General features: G+C 36.1%; 1 protein-coding gene across 1 annotated transcript in view; it reads right to left on the minus strand.

Annotated features, from left to right (window-relative positions):
- The window catches only part of rtet (major facilitator superfamily domain-containing protein rtet), a 116,636-nt gene extending 110,103 nt beyond the window's left edge, over nucleotides 1-6,533 (minus strand). The window contains exon 1 of the mRNA XM_090399720.1: nucleotides 6,279-6,533. Within this exon, the coding sequence (XP_090255846.1) occupies nucleotides 6,279-6,281 (3 nt within the window). The 5' untranslated portion in view covers nucleotides 6,282-6,533. The remainder of the gene's footprint in view (nucleotides 1-6,278) is intronic.
- Between the last annotated feature and the right edge of the window lie 3,665 nt (nucleotides 6,534-10,198).

The following is a 10,198-nucleotide window of genomic DNA, read 5'->3' on the forward strand; positions in this document are numbered from 1 at the left end:
GAATGCTGGGGTACAGCACTGGTTACTCTCCTTTTTTGAGACACAGCTCCATCATACACAACCTGCTGGTATTGTCCAGCAAGCCAATCTCCAATCCATCTAACCAATATACTATCTATTCTGATCCTCTGCAGCTTTCACACCAACTTATCATGTGGTAATATATCAAACGTTTTTGCAAATTCCAAGAATATCACTGTATATGATTCCCCTTATTTAACATGCTCGTTCATAAAATGCAAGTAAATTGCTAAAACAAAACCTACCCTTTACAAATCCATGCTGACCATCATAAAGAAAGCCATGTTCATCACTCTAATCCTGTTATCTATTCCTAACCAATCTCTCCAACACTCTGCCTATAACAGCAATTATACAGACTTGTCTATAACTGGAAACTTCTGTACTAGAACCATCATTATTAACTTTCTATTCAACAATTTTCCTCCAGATTAGTCTTAATATCTGGCATGACTCCACATCATTCAAATCTTATATTTCAATCTTCTAAGGCAGTGATTCTTAACCAGGGGAGCTGTGGAAAATATATAGAACATTTCTAGTTTTTAAAATTTTTAAACCTCTTAAAAACATTATTTTTTGCTCTTTATTTTACTTTGTTTCAAACTTGTATTGTTTGTATTAGTAATCTGAATTATGCAGTTTAATTCAGTAGTTTCTTTTGTGGAGGCACCACAAGTCTTTCGCTGCTGACAACAGTGCAAGTCGATCCATATAATAACTGCAAAAATAAAATTTACCATCAATGGACGATGACACACTACTGGAATTGACAAAGGATTTAAATCTGATCTCTGTTTTCAAGAAGAAAAGTTTGGTCCAATTTTGGATACATATCCAAAGGGAATATTTGCACCTGTTTACAATTGTCATTCAAAATTTGTTGCCTTTTGTTTCATTCTTTTGTTTTAATATTTACCACAATGGTAAATATTAAAACAAAGGAATGAAACTGACTCCAAAGAGACTCCAGCATGTGAATAGCATTGAATAACACAAATGATGCAAGAATAGACAAATTAGTAGAGAGTAGTGATCAACAACAGAGGTCTCATTAAAATAAAGTTTATTTCTGTTTTCTGAATTTTTATTATTATAATCAGTAAGTTAAACCACTATTTAAAAAAAGGTTTATTATTATGTTACTACAAACAAGGGGACTGCAAAAATATTTTAGGATACTTAGAGGGCCGACTACTAAAAAGTTAAGAACCACTGTTATAAGGTACTTCTTACTGTATGAATCCACTAGATCTTGGTCTTTCTCTAGGTCTTTTTTCTATTCTGGCAGCAACCACTTTCCTCTCCCATTCTGTTTAAGTAAATACCATCTGAGAATGGCTCTGCTCACACATTCCTGAATGCAACAATGGCAAATTCCTTCATAATATCCTCATTTTTAATATGATTCTGCTATTGATACAATCCATTCATTCCCCCCTAATTTTTCTCATCACTCTCATAACTGTCTCCAATCTTTGATGAAGTCATGAAGTCTTTGCAAAGGCCTTCGACAGAATAGACATGGAATTCTAATCAATAAACTGCAGCACATAGGAATGGATATATAGGGTTGGTGAGATGGATAGAAAGGTGGTTGATGGAGAGATATCAGAGAGTAGTTTATTCAGGAGTAGAGTACAAAAGAAGGCCTGTGACTAATGGTGCACCATAAGGTTCTGTTCTTGAACCACTACTATTTAATTTGTTCATTAATGATATAGGAAAGGATCTGAGAGGAACTATTTGCATCTGATGATGCAAAGTTGGGTAGAGCAATAGTGAATACACATGATGTCAAAATTTTGCAGGATGATTTGGATAGATTGGCAGACTGGACTAAGGAGAATGGATGGCAGTTTTAATGTGGCAATGTGTAAGGTTATGCATTTTGGGGTGAAAAGATTAGCAGCGGTATGCCACATTGGTGGAATCATACTCCAAGAAATTGAAGAAGACAGAGACTTAGGGGTGTCAGTAGATAGGGAATTAAAGTTTAGGGGACACATAGCAAAAATGGCTAAATCAACTCATCAGATCACTTGGGTTCTGAACAATACTTTGATGAGCAGAGACAATCAGGTTATTGTTCCTTTTTATCGAGCCTTGAAAAGACTCAATTTTGACTACTGTGTGCAGATCTAGGGGCCAGGGTTTCTTGGTGATGGGGAGGAGGTAGAGAGGATCTAAAGGTGAGTGACCAAGATGGTAGCTGGTCTATGGAATGAACCTTACAAGAACAGGTTGAAGATTTGTGGGTTATAGAAACTGGTTGATAGGTGGAAAAGGGATGATATGATTGAAACATTCAAATTTCTGAGGGGTTTTTACAAGATTAATTCAGGGAAAATTTTTCAGAACTGGTGTGTTGGTGGAGAACTAGAGGCCATCCATGAAAACAAAGCAAGAGTGTAGTTAGTAAGGGTGAACTATTTTTTAATTGGAGAGTGGCAAATGAGTGGAATAAGCTGCCAGAGTCTGTTGTGAGTGCCATGACTATGAATGAGCTCAAAGCAAAGTATGATAGATACTGTGCAAATGCTGAATAGTTCTTCACATGATGTTTAGGGCCTCCCTCGATGAGTCTAAGGACTCCTTGGAGTTGCCCGTAATAATAATAATGAAGCATTAGAAATAATCAAACCAAACTCTCAAATCCATATGTTTCAAATGAACGCTATCTTGTATACAATCTATATTTTAGTGTCCTGACTAATTAAAAAAATGTTAATCCTCAATACCGTATGAACTACTTATAAAATTATTTATTATATAATAATTAATTGAATGTAGTACCAATAATTTTAAGTCTTTCAAATTATTGGTATTAGATTCACAGTTTTTAAGGAACCGTGAATCTACTCAAGTTTAATGAACTGTGACCCTAGATGTTACAGTTTTTAAAGAACTGTAATTAACTGATTTGGATTTATGGCCAAAGCAATGCAGGTGGTTATGAGGCCAGTGTATTATGTCTGTTAATTGATTGTGTTCTAATGGCTGGTTTGCCTATTTTGGATGTAGTGAAAACCCAAAGTGAAACCAAATTGAAAACCCAAGCTTCCAGGAGGAAAACCCTACCACCTCCATATGAGACAGCTAGCTCACTATCAGTTGAAAAGCTCTTGATAAAAGCTTTTTGCATCCTTGACAGGATTCAAATCCATGTGTTTCACAAACTAAATGACATCATCAAAACCAACTGGGCAATTGCGGCTCTTTAAGGAATTATGTATCTATAAAGCAGACATTGAACGCACTACAGTGAACCCCACTATGCATTATAGTGATGTTTGAAATGAAATCATGCACTATAGTGAACTACAGAAAAGTCATTCTCTCTCTCCTAATTGGTTCTCTCCTAAGTCTGAGAGAACCAATGCCATTTAAAAAACTCAGCATTGCAAATAGTAAAAGCTGAAAATCCTTCACTACAGCAAACCGAATATCCTAGCAAATGATGTCACAATCAGAATATAAAGGAAATGGCTGAAAATCATGAAAAATAAAACAAAAAATTATAGGAAACAATAAATGAAAATCACGGGTATTGGAATGAAATTGCAGAAATCGCAAAAACAAAGAAAATTGCAAGAAACAGAACAAAGGAAATCAAAACAAATAGTGAGAAATAAAAAATTTGTGTAAAATGGAACAAAAGAATTTGCAACAAATAGAAGAAATTGTGAGAAACAGAGCAAAAGCATTTGCATGAATAAAAGAAATCACCAGAAACAGAACAAAAGAAATCTTGATATTATTATTACTTGACACCCTCAGGGAGTCCACAGACTCATCAAGGGAGGGCACCTACTCTACAACTCTCTGTCTCCACCTCTCAATCCACCAACTACAACGAACCGCAACTACACCAACAGCATCTACTACCACTAGTAATTTCACAGATAATCACAAACATCCATGCCCATGTAATAAATTTAGTTTAATCTTTTATCCAAGTGTAAGCAAACAAAGTTTGTGCCTGAAAATATCTTCAGGACTGGGGTAAGGCAGTACAACACTGGGCAACTTGTAGCAAAGGTGGCTAACATTACTCCTATCTCAGTATCTCCCATAATGCAAACACATCTCCTTGCAGATATGTATAATGTTATGCATTAAGGGAAGGGCCACTACCCAGACTAGTTTCGACCTTTATTGAGGTCTCTTCAGTGGGAACCAGGCCCAATAGTGGAGATACCATGCAGAAGCAATGGCAAGGTCATCTTTACCTATAGGAGTTGCCAAAAAATAAACTTTCAACATCTTTCTCTAAATCAAGAATAATTTAATAAAAGGTGGCACACCTTTTGGCAACTCCGATAGGTAAAGATGACCTTGCCATTGCTTCTGCCTGGTATCTCCACCATTGGGCCTGGCTCCCAATGAAGAGACCTCAATAAAGGTCGAAACTAGTCTGGGCTTTCTCATAATCAATAAAATCAAGACATAATGGTAACTGATATTCATTACACTGTTCAATAATCTGTTACAACTTGAATATGGTCCATTGTACTAAAGTCACTTCAAAAGCCTGCCTGTTCTTTTGATTGTGCTAGGTCTAGAGTCATTAAGGACTGGAATGGCTTGAATTACCATAAATGTCTCAGAGCAGCAAAAAAAAAAAAAAAAAAAAAAAAAAAAAAAAAAAAACATTCTGTGACATGTTTGCCAACCTCATTTTAGGGGATGACACTTGAAGGTCTAGAGTCATACAAAGCCTATGAGCTAAGACTTTTGTAAACACTTTCTAAATAATTACTGATAGTAGACTGATGGGTCAGTAGTTCAAATCTTCTGCCTCACCTTTTTTTATGTATCAGAATTAGGGTAGCCTTCTTCCAAGTTCTTGGTATATCATTTTTCTGCTGACATAAGGTAAATAGTTTTGCTAAGAATTTGTAGATCATTTCTCCACCTGCTTTTAGAAGTTAAGCAATAACTCCATCCTCACCTGCAGCTTTTCCATTTTGCAAGCTTTGGATGCTCCACATAACTTCTGGTAGAATCTATGGTACTTCAGCTATTCCATAGTTTTCTTCTTCATTTAGTTCATCATCCTGATATAACACTGAGTAAAATTCTTCAATTCTTTTTGCTATAGCATATCTATCTCTGATTATGGTCTCATCTTGTAGTCAGACTACAGTTTTTTTTCAATTGTTTGTTGTATGAATTTACAATTGAATTTATATCACCATTTAAGCCCCTTCTTATGTCATTTACATAAGAAGGGACTCATTTACATACATTAAATAATAATGGTCCCAAAACAGACCCCTGGGACATGCCACCGGTAATTTTGCTCTTTTGGATATCACTCCTCCACAGACAACTTACTAATACCTATCAGGTATCCAATCTCCGAAAAGCACTAATCTCCTATCTAACTCCATCTGTCCCAATTTAACTACTGCTGCTGCCAACCCAGTTCTGAATCCTTGTCCTCACTAGACTCTTTATGAAACAGAACAATTTTGCCTTCTTTCCACTCCTTTGGAACTTGAGCCAATGGCAAGTGACCTTTGGTTGGAAAATATATTTTGAATTTCATCATACTGAAAGGAACATTTAAAAAGCTTTTCACAAATCAAGGTGAGTAAGCAAGACTCACATGAAGGTGGTAGGGACTTTTTCATTTTTTAAAGTATTTTAGCTTATAGTAGATCATATGATCAACTGTAGTGTCCTCCCTCAAAACATGCTGAGACTTGGTGGTGGTGCAATAGAACAATAATAAAAATCAACCTAAAATTTTCTCTTCCAACTTTTCTTTCATTCCAATATATTTAAAATTAATTATTCCAGCTTACGTACAATATCTCCAATAGTCAAGTGAGACTTTGCACATACCTTAAACTTCAGAATGCTTATATAATAAACAATGGCATGCAGAATATCACAAGAGATTACTAGATGAGCAGAATATTACAGGTACAAAGGCTGTGATATGTTTTATTTATTGTGAGAAGCAAATGTGTTTGTGCTTATGTTCTAAAACACAGGCTTGGCAGGGGGAAAAAAATTGAGTTTTCCAGTGGAAAAACACTGCTTATAGTAGATCATTATCTACTATAAGCAGATAATATGTGATTCTCAGGAATAATAAAGTACTAATTCAGGTTGTTAGCCTGTCACTAGATATGTGAACTAAAAACACAGAATGGCACAAAGTTATACTTTAAATATTAGCATGCAGATAATACAATGCTACATAAATCTCTCTGATGGTTTATTATGATCATGCCATATCTTACCATGCCTTTTCCTCTCGTTTCTGCTGGGCAGACATCAGTAACAACAGCAGCACTGAGACTAATATTGCCTTTGCTAATTCCACCAATGATTCTTGCCAAAACAAATACATAAAACTTTTGAGCAACAGCCCAGATAGCATATGAGGCTGCTATACCACACTATACAAAAAAAAAGGATAAATTTTCTTTAGATCATATATCCAAATACTAGACTTTTAAAAAGTGGGAAAAACAACAACTAAATAATGCATTACTTAATAAAAAAAAATAATGCATTTATTTAGAATTATAAGTTACTATACCACTCTGTTTATGTAAATTGCATCAGTATCATATGTAGAGTAATTACTTTGAAAGACTTAAATGAATAATATAAAAGAAAATAAACTCAGTTTCTCTTGAAACACATCAATAAATATTCTCATTCTAGAATGGTGAAATGCCAAGTTCTACTGTTCAAATTCTTCTGTTTCAAATGAAATAAACTGCTCTCTGTCTCTCTCTCTCTCTCTCTCTCTGTAGCTATATCTTTTAACATTTTTATTCTTCAGTCTAGTGTAGACTAGAGCAGCTTTTACAAGCAATTGTAGACTCAACTATGCAAACATTATTAAAGAAAAAAATTAAACACTTTGAAATAAAAAAATAAACCTTGGAGCCTCGGTGGGAAACTGAAGAAAACAGTGATTCAGACATGCATGTGGTGTTGTCCACAAGGATAAACAAATAAGAACAATGTGTTGGATGCAAACAAAAAAGATGTTAAAAAGTCTCTAGCAAAAAAAATGTCAGCATATGCCTTGAAATACAGAAAAAAAAATGTACGAGTGCTAAGTTATCTGCAAAACTAACTAAACAAAAGTCATGGGAAGACTTTAGCAAATATATTGAAGACAATATCAGGAAGACTATTGAAAATGCTTAGAAATTGAGGAAAGAGTACTGTAAAAGAAATCAAAGATGATAAAGGTAACATGGAGTCTAAGGACTCATTGAGGGAGGGCACCTGCTCTACAACTCATCTCCACCATTCAATCACCAACTGATTACAACTACACCAACCACCACTGGTATTTCCACAGACAATCACAAACATCCATGCCCACAGCAGGATTTGAATCCAGCCTTTTCGCTGGAGAGTGGATATGCTATCCACTTGACCAACCAGGCTGGCATATGTAGAGTAATTACTTTGAAAGACTTAAATGAAATACGCAATGACAGAACTGTTGTAGAAATTTTCAAGAGAAATGCAAACATCAGTGCATATCAATATTTGAGGAAGGAAAAAAAAAAGACATCAAAAACTTGAAATAGATGATATTTGACCAGAAATGCTCAAATATGGATGTATAAAAGTTTTGTAGTGGCTGTACTCTACAATTCAGAGGGCCTGGTCAAAAGATTGAATTCCAGATGACTGGGATAGAGCTCTCATAGTTCTCATGTATAAAATGGGAAATAAAACTGAATGTGACTATTACAAATGAATTTTCCTACGTAATATTCCAGTTAAGATTTAGACAAGCATACTTGAAAAGAGGTTGAGAAAGATTGTGAAAAAGATTGTGGCTTCAGGCCAAATAGAGGTTGTAAAGATCAGTTTTCAAATTGCAACATAGTTGCAATTTGAAATCATGCGAATATAACAAGGTTGAGAAATAGTTGAGAAATCATGGGAATATAACAAGGATCGAACTTAAGTTTCGTAGATCTAGCAAAAGAGTATGACAAGATACACAGAGAAAAATTTTTCAAAACACTACAATTATGAGGTAAATTATACAGAGCAATATGCAGCCTATATTTAAGTTGCAAGTTGGCAGTTAAAATTGAAGGAAATACAGGAAGATGGGTTTGGTATAAAATCAGATGGAAGTCAAGGATGCACATTATCTCCACTCTTATTCATCATCCATATGGATCGCATTATTATTACGGGCAACTCCAAGGAGTCCTTAGACTCATCGAGAGAGTCCCAACATCAAGTCAAGAACAACTATTCAACATTCACACAGTATCTATCATACTTCACCTTGAACTCATTTACAGTCATGGCACCCACAACAGACTCTGGCAGCTTATTCCATTCATTTACCACTCTCCAAGTAAAAAATCTAGCTCTAACACCCTTGCTAACCAAACTCTTACCAAGCTTCCATGGATGGTCCCTAGTCCTCACACCAGTCCTATTCTGAAAAATATCTGAATTAATCTTATAGAAATCCTTCAGTAATTTGAATCTCTCCATCATATCACCCGTTTTCCGCCTATCAACCAATTTCTGCAGCCCACAAATCTTCAACCTGTTCTCATAAGGTTCATTCCATAGTCCTGCAATTATCTTAGTCACTTGTCTCTGGATCCTCTCCACCTCCTCCCCATCAAGAAGAAACCTTGGTGCCCATATCTGGGCACAGTAGTTTAGTTGGGGTCTTATCAAGGCTCAATACAGAAGAACAATAACCTGTTTCTCTCTCTCTCTCTCTCTGCTCGTTCAAGTGTTTTTCAGCAACCAAGTGATTTGATGAGCTGATTTTGCCACTTTTGCGATGTGTCCCCGAAACTTCAATTCCCTATCCACCAACACTCCAAAATCCCTGGCTTCATCAATCTCCTGGAGTACAGTTCCACCAATGTGATATACTGCTGCTAATCTTTTCACCCCAAAATGCAAAACCTTACGTTTTTCCACATTAAATTGACATCCATTCTGCTTAGCCCAGTCCTCTAAACTATCCAAATTATCCTGCAAAATTTTGACATCCTGAGCATTCACTATTGCTCTACCCAACTTTGCATTGTCCGCAAACAGATGCACAGTTCCTCTCAGATCCTTTCCTATATCATTCATGAACAAATTAAACAGTAGTGGTCCAAGAACAGAACCCTGCAGCACACCACTAGTCACAGGCCGTATTTTGGACTCTACTCCTGAATAAACCTCTCTCTGATATCTCTCCATCAACCACCCTCCTATCCATCTCGTCAATCCTATATCCATTCTCATATGATGCAGTTTACTGATTAGAATTCCATGTGGTATCCTATCAAAGGCTTTAGCAAGGTCCTGTAGAATCAGTGTAAACCCGTTCCCCTTATCCAGTTCGGCCGTCACTGTGTTATAGAATGTGAGCAAGTTACTAAGGTATGATCTACCCTTCATAAAATCATGCTGTCCCCCATACAGTATCCCATTTTCATCTATCCAATCTTGTATTTTCCTCTTGACTATTTTCTCCAAGACCTTGACAACAATTCTTGATATGCTGATCGGCCAGTAATTTTCAACAGCGGTCTTCGAACCTCCTTTATGCAGTGGAATTATTTTACCCTCTTTCCACCCCCTTGGGATTAACCCAGACCTCAGACTCAAATTAAACAAAATGGTCAAATGCACTGACAATTCTTTAGCCGCTTCTTGTACGACACGAGCTAGTATACCATCCAATCCCGCAGATGAATTGACATTGAGGTTTTGTAATAGACTATTCACCTCCACTTCATTCACCTTTTCTTCTTCATTTCTGCAATGTCACGACCTGCTTGATATACTCTTGCAAAGTGCTCACTCAGTAATTCTACTATATCAACCGATTAGGTTACTTCCATCCCATCGGCATTTTTTAAACTCAATCTGCCATATACATTTTTTCTTTTACTTGCAACACATCAAAAAAACTGTTTGGGATTCTCTTTAGCCTGCATGGCTAATGTTCTTTCATAATACGCTTTTGCTTTTCTTACCACACTTGTTACCCTTCTGGCCTGGGTTTTATACCATTCATGTGCCTGCAGATCACCTTTCTCCTTAAATTCCCTCCACAGTTGTTTCTTTTTTTTTGCAGCTCAAGCTCAATGGTGTTATTCATCCATTTAATCCCTACTTGATTTGTTATTAGGACTCTAGGTATACAGTC

The sequence above is a fragment of the Typopeltis vanoorti genome, chromosome 1 (assembly GCF_054136105.1).
Source record: "Typopeltis vanoorti isolate ZY-2024b chromosome 1, IOZ_Tvanoo_1.0, whole genome shotgun sequence".
Taxonomy (NCBI): Eukaryota; Metazoa; Arthropoda; class Arachnida; order Uropygi; family Thelyphonidae; genus Typopeltis; species Typopeltis vanoorti.